General features: G+C 40.0%; 1 protein-coding gene across 3 annotated transcripts in view; it reads left to right on the plus strand.

The window, feature by feature from the left end:
- Nucleotides 1–22,394, plus strand: part of gpc5c (glypican 5c) — a 101,565-nt gene that overhangs the window by 67,320 nt on the left and 11,851 nt on the right. For all 3 annotated transcript variants that reach the window (XM_027285683.1, XM_019262305.2, XM_010731175.3), the window contains 2 exons: nt 661–781; nt 15,573–15,708. In XM_027285683.1, coding sequence (XP_027141484.1) covers nt 661–781; nt 15,573–15,708 — 257 coding nt within the window. The remainder of the gene's footprint in view (nt 1–660; nt 782–15,572; nt 15,709–22,394) is intronic.

The following is a 22,394-nucleotide window of genomic DNA, read 5'->3' on the forward strand; positions in this document are numbered from 1 at the left end:
AGCATGCCAGGGATTAAACAGTCTAGCTCACTGTGTCTCTCGGTTTCATTTTTACATGGCTGTGCTCAGTCATATTTTCATTGATTTAGTATTTCCAGTCACTCGAGATCATAAAAGCAGCATTAAGTGATTTTTAACCACTTTTGACTTTGGCTTTGATTTGGTGATTTTAGATTTTTTCTTTTTTTGCACAATATATTTTTTTAATGTTTTTTTTTTTTTTGTGCACCATGCTTCATGTTTTGTCTTTGACAAATGAGGCCCTAATGGTTTTTAGATTATGTTGAAGAAGTGCTGTGGTACACTTGGTAGACTTCTAAATAAAGTCTGTAGACATTGATGGACTACATGATGATGATGTTTCTGTTTGGTTTAAGGTTTAGTTTATTTGACAGTAGAAGGAAAATTACATCTCCAAGTCCAAGACTTAATTCCATTGTGGTATTTGATATAGTATAATTACACATTGTTACACACAGTAATGAAAGATCAACAATTAAGAGTCCCACAATAACAAATACATACAGTAGTGCATATTAACAATGAGAATAAAGCAGAAACTCGTGTTTCTACTAAGTAACTGGGTATCTGCATCTATTTGACACCAATATTCTCTAGTCTTTCTCTAAATATCTTACTCCCCCTTTCTTTTTCTCACAGCTATTCTGGCAGAGTTGTAGGAAATGGACTCCATGCCCAGAGGCAAAACCCAGAGGTGAAAGTTCGCAGCCCGAACCCCACACTGGCTGAGGTCAAGGAGAGGTTGGAGCGCTTCAACCAGGTAAAATGACACATGTACTGTTGTATACAGATATACACATATGTGTCTGTGTTTCAGCATGTTGCAAAAACATAGTTATTACCCTAAGGGTGCCACTGAATCATTTGTGTTTTCACCCATATGTCACAAGTCATATTTGAGACACCACTGAATGCCACGGGGCTTGCTACAATTACTGAGTATGTCCAAACAAGGAGAGATAACTGACTGATTACACTGGGGAACACATTTTTTGTTGAGTTAGGTCTGACAGCTGTTTTTAACAAATTTTTGGGTGTGGAATCCAAAACTGACCTCAGTTTTTTTCTATCATGTCAAGTTTTGGAACTGTAGGATCCCCATTTTCTTAAAAAAATATGAAAAATGCTGTACTTAACAGATATGTGCTTGTTTACACTAAACAAAAGTAACAGTCTGTCCAATGATCCTTTTGCTTTCGCCAAACCATGAGGATATCAAATGCCAACTTTTCACATGTTCCTTTGGTCCACATCCGTAAACTCTCGACGCACTGCTTGCACACTTTGTGAGGGGCCCATGGCTTGTCTTGATCACTGAGTTTTACTTTAAAATATGCAAAATATGCTTATTTGACAAATGCTCTGTTGTTTGCTTTCCTCTGACTTGGAATGGTGAAACTACCACAAATATAGCAAAAAGGAGTCAGGGTTGTTTAGGCATTTAGGACGAGAAGTAGCAGGGGCAGACATGATCTGGAACAAAGGAAATTTATACCCATGTAAAAAAACATTAAGATGGAATAGTTACAAGCTTTGAAAACTACAAAAACAGGATAAAACGAAATAGAACTTAAAATAGTATGCCCATGGTTACAAGGTTAAGAGAAAAGCCAACACAAATCCTCTCATGGTTACAAGGTTAAGAGAAAAGCCAACACAAATCCTCTTAATTCCTACTATGCTATCTGCTTTCTGTTTGCAGATATTGATAGTACTGACCTATTGGGAGCTGCACACACCTCTCACCGCACTGTCTCAATTGTGACTGCACAAACAAGTTGCCACGTATCTGTAGATGAGTCCAATCGTGATCAGCTGGCAAGTCTTACTACAGCTAATCAGTGGAAAATAACTGACTGCAATTTTGGAATCAGCATGCCAATTTTAATTTTAATCAGCATAAAAATCTAACTCAACAAAAAAAAAAAAATCTAGTTTTAGTAGTTTTCTAGCTATATTCATATAAGAACATTTTTTTTTCCAGAATTAAAAATATTACAGGTCAAAACTTATGAGTCAACTGAAGTGTTATAACCAATAACATAAGTCTTAATTGGGCTTTTGTCTAATTAGTACACCTCAAACAATATAACATTTTGGAAGAACTGCTAAAACCATTTTTCTCATATCCAAAGACTTGTTTGGAGCGCAGAGGCAGATATCAAAGATAAATGAAAAGGATGGAGCGTGAAAGGGAGGCGGTAACAAAAAAAGTGAATTACTCTGGAAAGAAGAAGAAAAAAAAAAGAAAGATGAGAGGCAGGAGCAAAAGGTCAGGAATGAGTGACAGATAGGCAGAGATGACACAAGCAGCTTCAAAGTAACACTGTTTGTCATGTAGATGGGGTTTAGTGCTGAAAAGGACCAAGAAGAAAGGGGCCATTTCACACAGTCCCTAGAGGCCATTTGAGGAGACAAACGGACCAGGATTCGGTTCCCCTCTGCCTGTCTGCCCTTTTGTTGCCCTGAAAATTATGCCCACAGATAGCACACCAGCCATCTCTCACTTTCTATCTCTATATCCCTCTTTCTTCTCCCTGTTTTTACCCTTTCCCCCTAATGCACCTAGAAAACTTTTCTGCCATTTTTCTTGTGTGCTTCTCCGTTAATGCCTTTCTCTTATTCTCTTATGTCACTCTGTACTATGCTCTCATGACACTTCTTTATCATTATCTGCACACATTCTCTTACCCTCATCTCCTTCTTTCTTTACTCTCCCATCCATAGATTTATTTTTCATCTCTGATCACATGTATCTCGTGTCTCACATATACCTCCCAAGCCAGCCTGTCCACCTGTCTGCCGCTGACAACTCAAGATCATTTCTGTCACGCTGAAACATCCCATTGTGCATGGTCGCTGTCAAGTGCCATGTCGTCATGGTAACTATGCAGAGTTTAGCGGATGCCCTGTTGACATTTACAGGCCTGAAAAGCCTACCTTGAATCTAGCCGAGATGGCAGAGCTTGGTTGAGCTTTGTGTCTGTGCCAGATAACAGCTATGGACCACAGAGTGTTAAATCGCATAATGTGTCAGGTTTTGCGAGGTATATTCAGAGCAGTGCACGAATATATTTCACATGTGGCAACACACCTGCACACTGACAGCTTTATATAGTTGCAGTATATGTGTCAGACACCTTTAGATCTAGTTCATATGACACTCACCTGTGACAGCTATCAAACCTGGTTACTATCCAAACTGATTCTTATAGATCAAAGTTGTTTTGTTCAGAATTAGATCATTTGCCAACAGCCATAATAGGCTAATACCATTTGATAGCACACACAAATTTCTTCCCACCTCACTGCTCAGTTCAAGTTCTTAAAGTCATGTCCTTGTATGTAGTCTGAGATGTTCAAGTTAGATAATTCTCATTTAAACGTCATTAAAACTCGATGAAATCACAACCCTGTTAGAAATGTTTAAAATATCAGCATAATGATGTCACCTGTCTTGTTTACTTTTTTCCCTGGCTCTTTCTATCCTTGCTAGAGAGCCCTCCAACAGATGTTTGGAGACAGGGCCATTATATAAGAATCTTCCAGGTGGGCGAGTCAGGCCAGAAAATAAGTTCCTTTTCAGATTGATTTTGGCAAGCCCATCTGGATCCCTCTCCAAATTGCAGACTTTACAGGACACCCTTGGTGCCTTTTAGGCTGTAAAGTTAATTGCAGTTCAATCAGGAGGGAGTAGTTAACAGATATAAAGCTATGTTGAATCATGCAGCTTAGATTTGTTTGTGTAGGCTCCCTAGTTAGGCATCGACTTTAGCTTATGAGCTCCATAATCAGTCAGTAATATAACAATACAATTATCATAACTCTGATTCTAGATTGGGTTTTGGATGCTGGTGCTTGCTGCATGTTGGTTTCAAGGCCAGGAGTTGGAAGCAGCTCACAAAAATTCCAGATAGCTGGATGATAGAGCACTAGTGATTAGCAATCACTGAGTAGATACTGTGTGGATAAGTGAGAGGAGTAGTTTTTGGCTTATTGAACCAAAAAAGAATCTCCACCCTCCTACACTTTAAAGTTGTGCAGTAATGTAGGAAGGGAGGGGAAAGTAAAAGTTTTAAGGCTTCAAAGTTTTTCAGAGTTCTAAGATCCCTCCCTGTTTCAATGTTACACTGCTCTTCTCTTGGATTTTTGAGAAATAAAACCTGCACGGTAGCAGTTCAGGAGTGCTTGAAATATGGAGCATTCCCAGCAAATACACAAAGCCAGCCTGGCTCTGTCTATTTAGAAAGTTTCAAATCTTTGCAGCCACTGAGGCAACAGCAAAGCGCTTGGCATTGATCAGCAACACCTGCAGGCCCCTGCTAATATATTACGGCCATTTGGTTGAAGGATCCAGTGAAGTATTACTGATTACATCTTTAAGTAAATATATTCCTTCAAACATCTGATCTGTTGCTATTAAACAGCAGGATAATTTCAAAGTCTGGCAACTCACCGAGTATAAAAAACCTGACCTTGACAGGAAGAAAAATCTTAACAGAAAGAAACATTGTTAAATTATGCATTTGCTGAGATGTCTCCCATGGACTAGATATAATCAGACTAATATCGCTACGGTTATTAATTGTGGTGTGTGTCCGTGTACTTTTATCTTTTGCTAGAACCACTTTGAGTTTCAGACGTTCACAGCGAGGAGATTTTTGCAAAATTTGGCCCTTTGAAGTAGTGCAGACTGAAATTATTTGAACGTTGTGTTTGTGTTAGAAGTACAGTTAGACATGTCTGTGTGTTTGTCTACTTTCATCCTCGGAGCTAGTTTGTTAGTTTTGAGTGAAAATAAATCATTCGACTTTTAAATCGCTCTGTTTAAAAAGCTATTGCAGGTATTTCAATGAATCTCTAATCTGAGCTTTTCCAAATTTGAATAACCTCCATTTCCAGGATTAGCGAGGTTAAGATGTGTATATTTTTAACATCGGAGAGTAGTCAGACACAGACCACTGTGACACTAAGAGGATTGGGAAACGGCTGCTGATGTATCACACTCTCTGACCCCTCATCTACCCGTGAGATTCTCCTCTTAAAGCACTCAGAGCTGCATGCAGAATGAATTTGTGTTTGTGGGCGTGTGCATTTGTTGGTGCGTGCACATACAGAGCGCTTGTTTGTGTTCACACATAAACATACAACCTGCAAGAGGACTGAGGTACTGTGAATCATATACAGTTGCAGATATCTCCATGCAGAATCAACTACGTAAAAAGCTTGAAATACCACACAAACACACACAGGAAAAGCCTAATCTCTTGACCTCATATAAAATGGTCCATTAAGTGAGTAGGCCAAGTTATGGTTCTCCCCCGTGTATCTCCTCTGACTATCCTCTTTCTCGCTCTCTTTCTCTCTGCCTGTAAATATTGCTAATGTGGACAATAAATGTTTCAAAGTGAATTTTTGATTCCCGGCCATCAGGCCAGCTGTTCTTGGGTGGGGATTCTTTTACAATGGTCTATCTGTTTCCATGTGAGTATCAGGGCCAGATCATTTGTCAGTTTGTCAATTTGCACTATAGTAAATGCTCACTCTCATACTAATTCTTTAGCCTTTATTTTAAGTCTTATTTAAGTCTTTATTTTTTTCCCCTACACACACACACACACGCACACACACACACACACACACACACACACACACACACACACACACACACACACACACATATACACACAAACACAGACAGAATCATTAGAAATATTGAAAGCTGTGGTTGATGGAGAGTTGGAAAGGCTCCGGCATAAGAATCCAGTACAGAGAGGTCAGTCGTTTGTGTGATTGATGAGATTGACTACTTCTTCGCGGTCTGGTTTGGCCAGTGGCCCGGCCAGGTTCCACATCAGAGAAGCCTAACTTGTGTTTAACACACACTCAGCACATACCCGCCGTCGATCCAGATGATCCATGGATCTAATAGCTACTGCAGGAACGTAACATCCTCTCCTGTTAGTGACTATATACTGTCTACAAGTAGAGAAGTAAAGCAGTAAAGTAAAATATTTTAACTTGACTCCTAAGAAGCATATAGGTTTCATTGTATCAGACAAGCCCAGTTGGATTTGTGACTTTGATATACTTTCACAGTATATGCCTCTTTTATGTTTTACCGATGCCTGTAGCAGTTTGAAAAGTTAGAGCTTTAAAGAATAAGTAGAGTCCAGGGATGAAGAAAGAGCTGGGGCTGAGCTGGCAACCCGTCACAGGGAGGGGACAGATTCTTTCCACTTGAAGAAGATGATGGAGCTGGCCTTCAGAGGAGCTGTGCTGCTCCTTGCTGCTGCTGTGGCAACGACACAGCAACAAGTCTCACTGCCCAGGGCTTTCTGTTAGCTTGGCAACCAACATTCACGAACCCAGACTCTAATTTAAGCATGACATTTTTTTTTTGCCATCATAATTAGATGCAAAGCTCACACAAATCCAGTGAACTGTGACTGTTTTTCCACATTGGATCATGTTTATTCTCCTTGTGGGTTTAAGTTCCATGAAGAGAGTGATTCTTGTCATATGGAGAAAATATGTGACCTGTTTCTGTTTCCGTCACAGTTATGAAAATCCCCCTTTTCAATGTAATGCTGTGGGTTTGTTCAAACCAAGTCGAAGCACCATGTTCCAAAGGTTATCTGCACCATGGATTACAGACTCCTGTGGTTTCACATACAGTATTATTGAAGGAAGGAGCAGGATGAGTGAAAATATTCCATTCAGGGTAATGGACTAGAAGAATGTTCTCAATTAGGGCTTGATATTGGCACTCCTGATTTGATTCAATTTTGACTCTGGGAGTCCCAGTTTGATTCAATTTGATTCAGTTCTTTAAAAGAATTTACATCAAATAAATGCATAAACATGAAAGTACTTCTCAGTATTTATCCTGGGAGTTTAAGTTTCTTTTTTTATTCCACAACTAAGCAGCTTTCATTTACAAAAATGTGGAGTTTTTGCTTAATATTCATAATGCACACTGCAGATCACTAACTGTACCCTTTATAACAATATATTTGCTTGCAAAGACTGACCTTGGGATTTTAAGATTGATACAGTGTCACTTAACTAAAAATCACAATTACAACTGTGTTCAATGAATAGATAGATAGGTAGATGGATAGTCAGAAAAAGTAGGACGCTATCTCATTCCTCTTGTTCTCTGTCTCATATGCACTGTATTAAAGTTGCATGGTCTGTTGAAGCTGCTATTGGTTAATGCAGTATGAGGATAGATGGTGACTGTAATGATGGATTTTCATGGGGAGTGACCTGGAGGTGTACCATATCAACCTTTTGTGCCTGCTGCCTTATCAGGACTTCTGTAGCCCAGTTTGAAGTCTAGAAGGTCTCTTCTTCCCAGCAGCCTTCACTGCCTGTTGACCCTCACATCGAACTCAACAGACTGTTCCTTCAGCTAGGTAGCTGTTGGAACATGCTCTCAGAAAATCGCTGTCGTCATTCAAACTGTCATACATTTTTTAACAACATCTCCATGACTCGCCTGACAGAAGCCAGAGTTTATTCACTCGTACATGCGTTACACAGACACACAATCTGCCTGTACCTGACAGGAGCAGGGTGTGACAGCCCAACGACATGCTGGGTTGTTGTGATTGACTCATGAGGGTTACATGAGGTCATGGCCAATAAAATGTCACTAACGGTTAAAAGCAGAGTCTGCTTGTACGAGCTTGCAGTGCAGGGGTGTGTGACTCTGCTATTGTTTAAAAAAAAAAAAATGTTTAAAGTATTACTCAGCCCTGTTGGGAAATTTGCTTGTTTATTTTCAAAAGGACGAGTGGGTTTTTAGATTTTATACAGATTGCATGAAATCTGGTGGAAAGATAGAACTGATTTTGTTTTTGTTGCAGAAAACACAACCATGTGGCCACTTAAAACAAATTTTGATTTAGCTGATAACTCCTGAGACGCAGGAGCAGTGTTTTCTTGCATTCCTTGGTTCAAGACAAATATTTGAGTATTTATCCAAGAACATTTATGCCTAAATAAATAGTAAGCCAGTATTCTCCACCTAAAAAATTATGTTCAACCTGTATTTTGCAATTGAAATCAAACCTAAACGACTATTGTGTAATTTTACTCAAGAAATCTGCTACAGACATTAAATTAATTAATTAATTGAAGTGGCATAACTCAGAAATCATCTGATTGAATTTTTTAGAGACGGGACTTCAAATATTACTTCAGAAAAAAACATGGTTGCCATCAGTCAACATGTATGATTGCTGCTATCGTACATTGATGCAGATCCAGGCGCAGAAATATAAAACTTTTTATATCATCAAAATAACATAGTGGAGGTTTGTGTGGCCTTGGCAGAGGTATGTGTGGTAAGTCAGTGTGTCCATAACAGATTTTTTATTTTATTTTTTATTTTTTGCCTGCACTGATATGTTGTCGGCACTCGGGTGGTCAGCGATCTATCGAGAACTAAGCTTTTCGTAGTCTTCAGTGCGATATGGATTTCACATCTAAAAGTCAACAAGGCAAAAAGCTGGCTGTCAGCATTAGATAAAGGGTTTATATTGGCCTCATCTTTAACCATGGAAAAAGGACAACAGCAGAAAGCTTCTTGGCTCACTATGTTGTCACGCGTTTGATTTTTTTAATACACTTTTGAATCAGTTTCATTTTCCATGTTGTAGATGGCAGTGCAGGCCTTTGCTAAAGTCCAGACTCTGACAGCTACCTTTGCGGTCCAGTCCTGAACTTTGATAAACCTGCCAGTCAAAGGCTCTTTATTAATTAAGAACTGTCTGGAAACTGGTTGGCCATAACAGGCGCCGTTAAACCACGCACACAGTATGTCCTGCTCCAGAATCAGCAGATATGGATGGCTGAGCAGTGCAGCCATCTACTGTTTTGTTTGTTTGCAGCTTTTCATTCTTTCTAGAAGGCTCCGTCTCTCTCTCTCTCTCTCTCTCTCTCTCTCTCTCTCTCTCTCTCTCCTCCTGTCACACTCACACTTGAGAAATATACTTATTTTTTCCCTCATTCAGCTCCCTTTCTTGGTCAGGCAATATGAGATGTAGAGAGAATTGCAGCGATTTCCTCTGAAGCCAGTAACTATTGCAGACACACACACACACACACACACACACACACACACACACACACACACACACACACACACACACACACACACACACACACAGATGCAGTACACACTTATTTTGTCTCTCAGCTGATGTTTGTTTTTGCACAAAAGCATTATAAGTCGGTATAATATGTGAGAGAATGGAGAGCATTTTAATTTAAAAGTTGGGAGGACTTCTGCAGACTTTTAGCGATTACCACTGTCATTTTTTCCTTCAGTCTCCCTCAGCTTTTCCTTCCCTTCTCCTTTCCTCTGTCCACATATGCAGTTTTACCACAACTGCCCTCAATGAGGTGATACTGTTTCAAATTGTCAGGGAAGAAAAAGAGCGCACGTCTCGATGTGGGCATACAAAGGTTATGACTTATGATCCTGGTTCACTGGTTTGACAGCAGTATCCCACATGGGTCACATGAACAGACGTGTGCACACACAAACGCACACACACTTACACAATTACCGCGACAGTGGCAGTATTTATATCCCATCTTCTGTAGCCACATTTCACATTTTTACATTTCATAATCAGATTTTTTCCACATAAAACTGGAATGTGAATCCACAGCAGTCTCCTGGTTAAGCTGCACAAACACACATGCACTCTCTTTCAGTCTTGCATGTCTTCCAGACTCCTTCAGAAAGTGATTGGTTACTCCTGGCAGTACAGATTTTAGTGGGACTAGGATGCAGTCAAATACATGCAGGAATTTAGCCCTTGATGCTCTCAAACATACCCCATCATCTTTTGACTGAAGAATGCTTTTGAAAAGAAAGAGAGAGGAGAATGAGTTGGCAGGGTGAAAAGAGAACTTGAAAATATTTCATGATTTAGGATTTTATTCAAAGCCTTACAGGAATACCTGATTTGTCCTCGGATGCCAGGGTAATTTCAAGGCAAGCCTTGAGTATAAAGGCTGGCATAGTTTTTCAACCCCTCCACCTGCTTGCACAGCTACAAGCTCAGTCTTCATTTTTCCCTCAAATTCTCCCCTCATATATCTCTCCGGTTTCCCCTTTCTCTATTTGTCTCTCTGTCGTTCGTTCTTTCATCCTGTCACTATCTGTTTGTTTTACTTAGCATGTGCAGCTGCAAATCTTAGCTAGACGATCTGAAGTTTCAACACTTCAACTGATTGTTCCTGTTTCTCATCCCTCTTATTTTCTTCATCCAGTCATTATAATGTTTGCATCCACTAAAGGGCCCCACTCAAGTTTCATGATTCAGGGTGTCCATGAATATTACGTCATCTTGGCGTGATATTTAAAGCTTTTCTATGTAACATTCAGAAAACCCTAGTTTAATGTTAATGGGCATTTAGCGTCATGTTGCTTGCACTCTGTAGCTGCAAGCAAGCTTCATCCTGGGCATCGTCCAAAAGTGACATACACATTCACGTGAGTTTAGCCACCTGAGTTTGCTCCCCTTTAGAAGACCAGCAGCAGGTCCTGAATCTACTGACTCTTATTAGAGAAGTGAATGTGAGCAGAGAGTCTGAGCGATTATTTTACCTAATAGTCACTGAAGTAAATATTGGACTCATTTTTCACAAGCCACATATCTTCTGAACATTCTGACACTAAAATGGTGTTTTTCAGACAGACAAATCAGACAGAGAAAATTAACTTGAGACCAGCCGCTGTCACAGCAGCAACACACTCTGCCAATGAAGATATTTCTTCCCTCTGTTGGTGCTGAATCATGCGTAAGGTTTCATCTAAGATGATCTATAACAACTTAACTAAAACTTGAATAACTTTCTGAAACATCTATGGCACAACCAGTGTGCTTTTATCTATCTACACAATGTTCACAACACTTCCATATGAGGTTTTGAGATCTGGGGTGAGGAGTCTATGCCCATGTAAGATACAGGAAGTGTATACTATTTCATATCATTGGCACAGATTGGAACGTGTTATCTTCTGTTATAGGAAATCTTTGTTTGGCGATCGAGAAAGCACTCATTTTTCAAAGTCTGTGTAAAGGCAATTCTGAGATTTCTTTCAAAATTTATTCTGTATGTTGGAAAATAGTCGCTGAAAACATGTGAAAAGACTTTGAATGCTATATTATTGAAATGTGGAGTTAGAGGTTAAAACAGTTTTTCACTAGTTTTCAGTCTGGGATTTTGTGGGCGGTCCTAAAGGGTGGCTCGATGACACGCTGAGGCCACCCTGAGCATACCCCTGCACCCCTAGCAGAGAGATAGAGATGAATTAATCTCGCTCAGAGTGTTTCAAAGTTAGTCATTTTCTGAACTCATCTGACACGTTTCAGTCGCTTCAGAATTGCTGCTTGATTTTGATTTTGACACCTCATTTCATAAATTTAGCTGGGTGGTTAATAAGACTTTCTTTTTCGGTCTGACAAACTCAGAACACATATTTATTCTTACTTTACACGGACATTAAGTAATATTACAATCTGTTTACTGATTAGCAATAAAAAGTAATGAAAACATAAAATTAATAATTAAAATGCCCTAGAATCTTACATCACACAAGCCTGTACTCACCATTATAAGGCTGTTTTGAAACAGCAAAGCTCTATATTATTCAACAGTACAGTGATATCCAGCATTGTTTTACATGTCAGGGAGTGAAGGCCGAGTCATACGAGAACAAAGATATCCGTCGCTCTAGGGTTAAATTTCTGCTTTTTACGTTATATAAAGGCTTCTGTTGAAATATTCTGCCCACTTGCTCACATTAATGATACAGTGCAATGTGACAAATGAAAAGCCTTTGAAAGGTTGTTTTTGATGACACAAATAGACCACAGCTGTGTTGCTGTATTGCTCATCTATGGGTCCTGAGTTATTTCATACTAGAAAATATTGTTTTTATAGTTGCATCATTATTTTTATTTGAAACTTACACAGCTTAGTATATAATATGTGAGAACTCTCCCCTGGTGTGATGACTGCTTCTACTTTAAAGAATATAGAAGAAAAAAAGCCATTTTGAGAAACTGCTCAGGACCTCATTGAAACCCAGAGCTGGTTTTCAGTGCAGTAACATTATTTTTCTGTCAGAAAGCAGATAGGGGGAGAGAGAGACTATTGGCTGAATATTATGCATTCAACAATCCTTAAGAACTCATATTGGAATATTGTACATCTCTCTCTCTCTTTAGCTTCAAGGACAAGAAAGAAATTAGTTTCTTCACTGTGTTGTTGGAATACCACAACTGAATTGCCCGTGTGTTACTTAAAATAACCCACAGTAGAGTTGAAATTTGAAAGAAATAGCAGAAATCTCTGGCAGTCTTGCAGCCCAGACAGTCAAAACAAACCAACAAACTGCATTGGACAGCAGCCAACCAACAATTCTACAACGGCCTGACTGTGGTTTCCACAGCAACAGTTCCTTAATTGATTCCTTCCCTAATTAACATGCTTTAAGGACAAGCAGCATTGTGTTAAATGTTCCCTGAACGGCACGGTTATTAGCTTAATACCCAAATGGTTATCAGGATGGTGTTGGTACAAAACACTGCTGTTCTGCATAGCATTTCTTCATGAACTCTTGGAATGTGCATTGAATTTATTTGGTTGCATTACATAAATAAAGGTTAATTAGTTCATTAAAGTTGCTGTACAGAACTAAGGAATATGTTTTCTCTCTCTATTATCCCTCACTTGTGGATTCTAACTTACTCTAGTGTACCCAAACCATTGTACTTCTTCCTGTGTTTCACAGCAACAGAATATTTTCCTCAAGATGTATTTGAGTACCATGGTATATGAGCCCCCTAAGCAAAGTTTCTCCTTTCTAACACAGCATATCACATTGCAGCTTCAAAACAGGTGGAACAAGTATAAGACACACAAAGATCCTGTCAACAGCTTGTAATGTGAACCAATCCATAACCATAAAACGCACATCTGTAACCTGTGTGCAATATTGTTCATATGGTTTCTAAGTGATCCTCTTGTACCTAACTGTCCAACTGTGAAAATTGAGCCACACAGCTATTGCCAAAGGCTTTCATTTTTGCGGTGAGCATAAGTGATATGTTTTACCTGCGTCCACTAAAGGGCCCCACTCGAGTTTCTTGAAAAAATTATAGTTGTAGATGTCTCATTTCGTTTACTCAGGCCTGAATGAGAGGGGGCACATTTGCATGAAGTAGAAATGGGATACTTGACAGATATAATGACTTGCAATATTAAAAGTATACGAGCTAGTGTCAGCCTCCAATTGCACTCCCAGCTGTGGACTGTAGCTACACTGATAAGAAAGACTAACAAGACAAAATACCAATATGCCTGTAACTGCTCTTCTGATGACTTTGACACTAGTTGAGGCTACAGGCATTTATATGTCATCATCATCTAAGCTTCGTATGGCTTCAGCATTACTTGCCTCTTTATTTCTACTTGCCAGTGTAAGGCCTTGACTGTCTGGGCATCTACTCTTTTATATAAATCTCTTTTAACTTAGAAACGTCTAGATGAAAATATCTCGTCAACAGCTGAATGAATTGCCATGAACTTTTGGAGCAATAATATGGGTTCCCTGAGGATAAATCTTCATGACAGTGGTGATCCACCGACTTTTCTTTGAACATCACCAAGAGGTTGATATTTTGTGGTTTTGTGTGCAATAACTTGACAACTATTGGATGGATTGTCATGTCCCCAGACAATGTGTCCTCTTGACTTTGGTGCTCATATGACTTCATTTACTGCCATCACATTACATTCCCATCAACCATAGTGCTAATTATGATAGCATGATAAGATGGTTAACAAGGTAAATGTCATACATGCGATGTTAACATCGTCATCTTGTTTCAGAATTGTACTTTACATTTGGCATTTATTTATACATTTCTTTTGTAAGCAGTATATATATACACTTGTCTTCTTTCATTAAATGTTTCTTTTTGTTTTGCTGAAGGCTTAGAGGACACCTGGTTAAAGGTCACCTTTCCTGTCAGATGTGCTGAGTCTGGTGTCAGTGGAAAGGATATTAGTCATCCCTTCACCCCAAGCCCCACCTACATTCCTCCCACCCACCTCTCAACATGTCTTTAGTGGTTGTTCCCTCCATATGAAGTTCAGCTGTGTACTAGGATTGATCTTGTCAGCTTTCTCATGAATGTTTAATATGTGTGTGTGTGTGTGTGTGTGTAGGTGCGTGTGTAGGTGCGTGTGTGGGTGCGTGTGTGGGTGCGTGCACGAGCGTGTGTATGCATACACAACCTAAAGGCTAAAGGATGGTCAAAAAAAGTTTACTGTCTGTGTGTGTGTGTGTGTGCCTTTATAGCCCAACATGCTCTGTGAGTTTGGTATTCATGCCACTTTCTTTGCCTCACACTCCAAAGGATCATTTGTTGTTGTGTCATCCAGGAGAGCTCCTTGTCAGACATGGCGCGATGGAACAAAGACCACCTTGATGATGGTGGACAGCAGGTGGTCCAATTAGTTGGCCTCATGCTGCGAGGGAGGAACATCATAAAGAGTAGCATTTCACACTCCAGGCTGAAAACATCTTCATGCAGAACTGCAGCCATGGTGCTATGTGATATGGTTTAAATAGGTCTAGTTGTCAAACACCGTTAGATGCAAGAGTGAAGTGAAAATACAGATGATCTACTCTATCGATCGAAGCAGTCTTCAATCAGTTCTGACAGAAAGATTCATAACCTAATGGATATGTGTGGTACATGAAAAGTATGTATGTGTGTAAGTGTATTTTAGCTGACACTGGGGAAATAAAAAGATGTCATTTGCAGATGTTCAACATTTTAATGGCCATACAAATAAAGCATGACTAGTATTACAGTATTGGGTAATTGATCTGGTTTCTCGTAAGCTCTACCAATGGTAGAGTCAATTGAGCGTCATAAAAAAAATCTATACTTTGTTGTCTGAAGGAAATAGAACATAGTTATAAAACTGCCTTTTGTTTTTTGGGTTCTTTTCTCAGCTTTGTAATCAATGCTCCACTTAAAATGTGGTTGCACTTAAATGGAACACGTCATCTTACCACCCAGGGCCCTCACTTTACACCACCCACACTGCTCTTCTGTTCCCCCAAGATGCTATGTATCATCCATTGTGCCCTTGCTGACATTTACAGGAATTGATATGTCAGAACAAGAGATGAGACATAGGGGGGACACAAGGAACCACAATATTCCACTGAAAAACACTCTGCTACTTACTGGTTGCAAGATCTTTAACCAGCCAAGTGAATGTATAGTGTTATATGAATATTTCACATAAACAAAAGGCTTATGATAATTGAAGAAGACTTGAACTAGCATTGAACTGGTGTGAGAATCAGGTTGGCCTTCCATTCCATTACTCAGTCGATTACTTTCTGTAAAGATTGGCTTAAATTATAGGAAGATAGTAAAATTAATGTTATACATAAACCATTGTGTAATAAACCTTGTATTACTGTGTTTGTGGCCCAGGAGACCCAGGAGAGGTTTCCAAAACTGGGCCAGATGGAGGCCTGGGATGAGTTGGGCAGTGGGGAAGAGGGCAGCAGCGAGGACTGTGATGATGAAGATGGATGTCAAGCCTCAGGAGACGATCAAGGCCAGACACGTGAGTAAAACATGCCTACCTTCACATGCGTAGACCGTTACATATATACACAAATCCACTTTCAAAAATAATGAGCCCTAATATTGTGCTAGCATCCTCCACTCATACATAAGAATCTTACTCCTACAGTATCACCCACCCACGTGATCTCCACGCCAATCATTGTGATGATTAACAATGTCACTGCTGTATTTTTAATTGTGCTCTACCTATCAGCAGGCAAGGGAAAATCTCTTTAAAACACCTTTTAACACTCTACCTATGCCTAATGTCTGCTTCAGGCTGCAGCAAAGGTTGCGGCACAGAAGATCCTTCAGATCCCCAGACAACAAACCAGTTTACTTCAGTGGGCACACATACACATAAACACACACACAAGGTAGTGAGGAGGTGTTTGGGCTTGTGTTAGCTTTGATGAGAATCATTTTATCTCCTGCAGAAGCTTCTTGTTAATCATCCTTAATTATCATGTTGGCTTTTTCCACCTACACAGTTAAACAAAGGAATCTAGTATGAAACATTGTCTTACTAGCATAGAAGGAGCAGAGAGGAATATGGAGGTGCAAATATGCACTTGCCCATGTGCTTAATATCAGCAGGTATAAAGGTTTTTTTTTCATGTGGCTGGTAAAGAGGCTGTCAAGACACAGTGAAGAAAGGACTAGTGATAGCAAATCTTCTGCAAGACTGCAGAAATGCCAGATGCTGATTCATCAGCATCTTTGTAGAATGTTTGCTCAGTCCAACACAAATGCACATTTTGCACGGAGGGCTAATCACATACATTAAGAGGTGCCTTATGATGTGTACCCAGTTAAACACAACAGACATTGGGGTATCCTGGCCTAGGTGGTTAATATTCTGGCCATGTAGTTGCAACGTCGCCATTTCGATTTTGAATGTTCATTGCCTCGCTGCTCCCAATTATCGAATTAAAGGGAAAAAAAGCCCCCAAATATCCTTGAAATAGATACAAAAACATTTAGCAGTTGTTTCACATAATAACAAACCTTTTATCTTTTTTGAGTAACTTAAAAATTTTTTGGTTCAGAAAATGTGCTTTTGAACAAACAAAACCTAGCTTTGATCTCAGCTGTGAGTATCTTTTGTGACTTTGGGGGTTAGGACAATTCCAAGGGCCCACGACTGACAGGGGCCCCAAAAAATAGGTAAACACCAATATAAAATTATTAAACCAAATTTTGTCATGGGGCCCAAAATTTCTGGCGGCACCCCTGCTTGCATGTTTAGTCCAGAAAGTGACAATATTAATGCAAATTAGTTCACATTGTGAGGTAGTAGCCATTACAATATGTATATGAGCAAAATAATACACACAGCCTGTAGGTCAAGATACAGCAGATGACAATAGACAGAGTGGCTAAGTGTGGTACTGTATCAGCACAGCTCTCACTGGTCTAGTTTTACCAAAGGGTAGTAGAACTATGCACACCACAATACAGCTAATAAATCAATCAATAGCCATTACACACAGATCTGGGCAGGTCCTTTCTATGCCCTGCTCCTAGTTGTGATGTGAATAGAACATGCTAGGCTTTCTTAGAGTTCTTACAGCAGCAGCAGTGTCCCAATAGTAAGGCATAATCAATCAAAACCACTGTCTGAGATTTACAGAACAAAACACATTAGTTTGTTCTCAAAGTATAAATCCATATCCTAGTAAACCCTGTTTCCTGTGAACTCTCTTTAGGTTACAAAACAATATGTGTTATCTAGTAACCATATCACACTGTTTGGAAGGTGATTGGTGATTGGTATCTATAAAAAACAAAAAAAAAACAAATTACAGCATTGGGCCTAATTTAAGATAACTTTGACTCAGTCATTTGCTTGTGATGCCTGATGCCAAGAAGCTGGGCAACACTTGTCCAATGACGCATGGACAGTCCATTTTTTGGCAACCAGCTAAGCCTGGCTTTGATCTCAGCTGTGAGTATGTTCAGCTATTCAGGCAATTTTCAAAGCGTTCAGGTGGTTAACGGCTGTGGTAATAGGCATTCTTTAATTCCGTTTTTCAGTTGTGCTGTTTTCTCACACTCCCCTGTCAAACTCTTTGAAGTGACCAGTTTGGAGTTTTGAGAATTTTGACGAATTTATGACATGTGGCTCACTAATCATAAAGTTATATTTGAAAGTTGGCATCTCAATGCAGTCTTAACTTTTTATCATTATTACTATATCATTTTGATTTATTACTCATTTTCCAATGACAAATATTATTTAAACTTGTGTTGATTATCCAAACATCAACTTTGGCAAGGCATTCTTTAGTTGGGTGAAGCTGTAATACATTAAAAGAGTAGGAGGCATATTTTAACTTCCATCTGTCTGTGCATTTGTTTGCCTTTGTGTAGCCGTGGCAGAGCTCCCAAGGTCCATGTTAAAAGGGGGCATGACCGCCCACTGTTCTGCTAAGGGAGACTTCATCACGAAGCTAATGAACAGCACTAATCTGCAGAGAACAGACTCGCTGTCTCTATCATCACTCAGATGTGATGGAACTGCTGCAAGTCTTGCTGAGGAAATAGGACGCGTGCATACGGCCTCTTGCATACTGAGAGTTTGCTTAAAAAAGTGACAAATACAGATGCTTCATACACACAGCGATTGCAAAGACCAAAAGATTATCGGCAACCATATAAAGCTATAAATTATCTTAAGCTACTATTTGACAGTATCCAGATAAAAAAAGGGTTGAAAACTACAGACGAGATTTGGAAAAGTCACATTCTTTTCACATACTCCAATTAGCTTTCCACCACTAAAAAGAACTAAAAGTGCAGTCTGATTGCATGATGTCATGCCTGTTTGATCTCTTCTCGGATCCTTCTCCCCTAGCCTGGAGACATGCTAGTGTACTTTGTGTGCCAACTAAACAAGGCTTGGTCATGTACGAACTGCCATGACCACAGCCATGAACAGGAGAATAAATCAGTGAATCTTTAATGAACCGTATCATTCCTCTTCCCTGCAGCTATGAGAGCCTCTTCTGTGGTACATTTTGTGGCGTGACTATGGCTTATTAACTGTATTAGTCCGGGCTGCTCCGTCCAAAAGGAGCTATTCATTTGTAGCTAGCTCATTAACGTATTAATCTCTAAAAGACCCACAGTGGGACATTAGACCACTATCTCTCCATTAGGAAGAGAGATGAGACTCCAAATGTATGTGCATCAAAAGGTAGAACAGTACTTTATTTGTCTGTCTCCTTCGGTGCATCCAGCAGCCTTGTCTGAGGAAGCAGCCTTTTATTTTCTGGCCTTTTGTGCAGATCTGGAAAAACAAACTGAGCAAATTGAGGAGAAGAGATATTTCTGATATTAAATGTGCAGGAGTATATGCAGTAGAAATTTTCTTTCAGTTTTTAGTTTTAGGAAATCTTGAAGGACTTCACGATGGAACTTGGGAGATTTATAAAAAACAAAAACATATCCTTTTTTTAACCTTTTCAATTTGACTGCAGTTTAGTGTTGTTTGCTGTTGAGGCAATCTTCCTCACAAAGATGTGGGAAGTCATAAGAACTAAAGGGGGAGAAAGCAGGTTATCCATCTCAAAAAAGGAGGAGGAGAAGTAAACGCATGGATAAACACTTCCAATGATTGAGCCGGAGAGATGTGTAGCTCAAAAGTGTGAATCGTACAGCCATGAAAGTACAATTCTCTTTTGGTAACAAACACCATCTGTCTGGAACACTGGTGAGCTCATCAAGAAAGCGAAGACACCCCTGGCATTGCTCACAGATTCTGCACTTCAGTGGCTAAACCTGTCTATTAGCATGAAGCCACTGGCGATGATTGTTCTGTTTTGCTTTGCCATGCTGTCAGAGGACATAATTATCTAAATGTGACAAGGTGGAAATGATTTAAGAGTGGATCAGTGTGCCTCTTTTCCTGAATAGGAGGACAAATTTATTAACTTTCCTTGTCACTCCTTCATACGGAAGGAAACAGCTGGCTGTGAATGTGTGTGAAACTGACCCCAAGGGAAGTAAACTCTGAACACTATTCTAAATGTACAGCTGCTAGTTTTGTGGACATTTTTCAAAATTGAGTGTGGTGTACGCTTTTTTTTCTTACTCTACGTTTAAACACACAAACTTTCAAAGACATGGAGAGGTGGGTCTGTATGGCAGGAGAAGGCTCCAATCAGCACATTTTGAATTTGAGACTGAAGGACACAGGAGCACAATCTGCACTCCCCATCTATCAATGTCTACTGTAATATGCAGTTTATATTTTGCTTTCCACAGCTGTATAAAACATTTCTTTAGAGATCTTGCTTCTACCACTTGAATGTTCAGAAGGCTATATAGTATTGTGTAGATAATGACCTTGAACTTGGCCTTGGTCCAATGTTTCAACTTTGACGTATCAGCCTCATAATGTTCTTGCTGTTGTGTTCGTACCTGAATGTCAAAGGCATGGAGAGAACTTCTCTCCAAAGCCTATAAGGCTATAAAGGTGTGCAGCAGCTGTTCGCCCTGGCAGGAAAAGCACATTCCTAAAATGAACGGCTGCTTGGGCAGGATATGGCCAACCTACACCAGCGTTAGCAGGATTACACTGGATCGGCCCCAAGCCCACTACAGCCTGCTGTTGCCCTCGACCTAACATACACCGGCCTTTCATGTTAAAAACTTGCACGATGGAGAAAATAGTGGTGATTAAGGGTAAAGTGCTGAAAGTTGGAGTCTGAGATGAGGACACAAGGTCAGAGGTTAAAACTTAAAACAATGGAGGGGTAATGCCATTGGGCTATATGATGTGATGTTACAGGACAAGAATTAACACAGGCATGGAAATACAGCTAACATGAGAATAAAATGTTCAGAAGTTCAGAAAAGACAATTGCAACATACAAACCTATGATTCAGTGTACCATGTGAGAGGGGTTATGAAGGTGAGTGGGTGGGTTGGGGATTTGGTGTGTGCATTCTCTTCCAAGCCGGGTAGAACCAATCCACCCCTTGATCTTCCCATCCCAGGTCCTAAGGACTGGCGTGCGTAGAAGCCGGCTGGCCAGCAGATGTAGTGACTGTGTCCCGGTACGGATATTACCAGTAGGACTCCCATTTCCTTTGGCCTTTCATGTGGAGCTCAAGGGGCTGAGAATGAGCTCCGCAGGGCAGAGTAGGGTTGGAGAAGAGGGAACAAGAGGATCAGTGATGGCTTTGGCTGGGCAGGACAATAGTCTGGTTTGCGAATGGATCTGGGAGGAGTGAGTCATGTTTCCTCTCAGATATGCAGAGTCATCTATTTGTTTTATCTGACTTTGTAACATTGCACAATTCTCCTAAAACGTGTCTTCTTAAACGTATGAATGATTCTGAGAAATTACAGAATCATTCTCTATGAAATTATTAACAACTTTCCGACAGAACAATTAGGGAACAATACTTTAGACTAAGACTATACTCAAGACATTTATTAGAACCTAAATCCTTCCATCTATCCTTTATCTGTACTTACTCATTAGTCTCATGATGGGGCTGGACCCTATCCCATCTGACTTTGGGGTCGAGAGACAGTGTACACCCTGGAGTTACCAGTTAACCTATTAAGTGTCTTTGGACTGTGTGAGGAAGCTGGAGTACCTGGACAGAACAGACATAAATGGGGAGAACATGCAAACTCCACTCAGAAAGGCCTCAGCCAAGATTCGAACTGGGTACCTTCTTGACAGTGCTAACCACTGCAGCACTGTGCTGGCCAACTTTAATACTTGACAGATATTTTGCTTTTTTATAATCACCCTATAACACAATTTTTCATGTTTTTTGTTTTCTGCTGTCCCCATCCACCCGTTTTTCACACTGTCTTCCACCTTTCCTTTCAATGCTCTCCTTTTTCTTCTTAGCTGGCATATTCTGCCCTGCAGTTTTTATAGCACTTTGAGAGCATATTAACTTGAAGGGCTCCCTAGGCGTGCGGTCATCAGAGGAGAATGGTTCTCATTAGCCAGCATCATCATTTCCTTTCTAAGCAGTATCAGTGAAGCCTTTATGATTGAGCCTCTCCACCACACCTCGTGGACCTTCATTGGGAAACACTAAGAATCTCTGGTGGGGCAACAGGTTTCAAACTAAAGGAAGTGGTGGGAGTTATTACCTCGGAAGTTAGTGAAAATGATACATACAATTTAACATTTTGTATGGTTCCCATGAAGTTTATAGCAGCGCAGCAAGGAATGCTAGTGACTCAATGCTCTGATACCGTAGCCACATAAAACTCTTAACTGCAGTATCACAGAAGGATCTGTTAATCTCTAATACTACAAGGAACCTTACAACATGTGCAGGTTTGCAAGCAGTAAATGGTATTTTCAAGATGTTTAAAGATGGTGTCCAGACTCATAAAGTGTTCTTTATTGAAAGCTGCAAATGCATTGGATATGACTTTTATGGTGTGCAAAACACCCTTGCGCACCACCTCTCCACTCCAGGCCCCCAGCCAGGCTCTGACTAAACTTTTGGGTTGTCACTGGGACCAGATTTAATCAGTACTTAATTAATTTGTGGAAATATTTTGCTGCTGGCTACTTACACAACAGATGGACCTACAGCTGAGGCGACTTACTGATGGCCCTAGTTTATTTGGGCTGCTTTATTAATGCTTTCACCTAGGCTTCACTGCTGGTGGTTGGGATGGGGATTGGATGGAAGAGT

Source organism: Larimichthys crocea, chromosome XII, assembly GCF_000972845.2.
Source record: "Larimichthys crocea isolate SSNF chromosome XII, L_crocea_2.0, whole genome shotgun sequence".
In the NCBI taxonomy this organism is placed as follows: Eukaryota; Metazoa; Chordata; class Actinopteri; family Sciaenidae; genus Larimichthys; species Larimichthys crocea.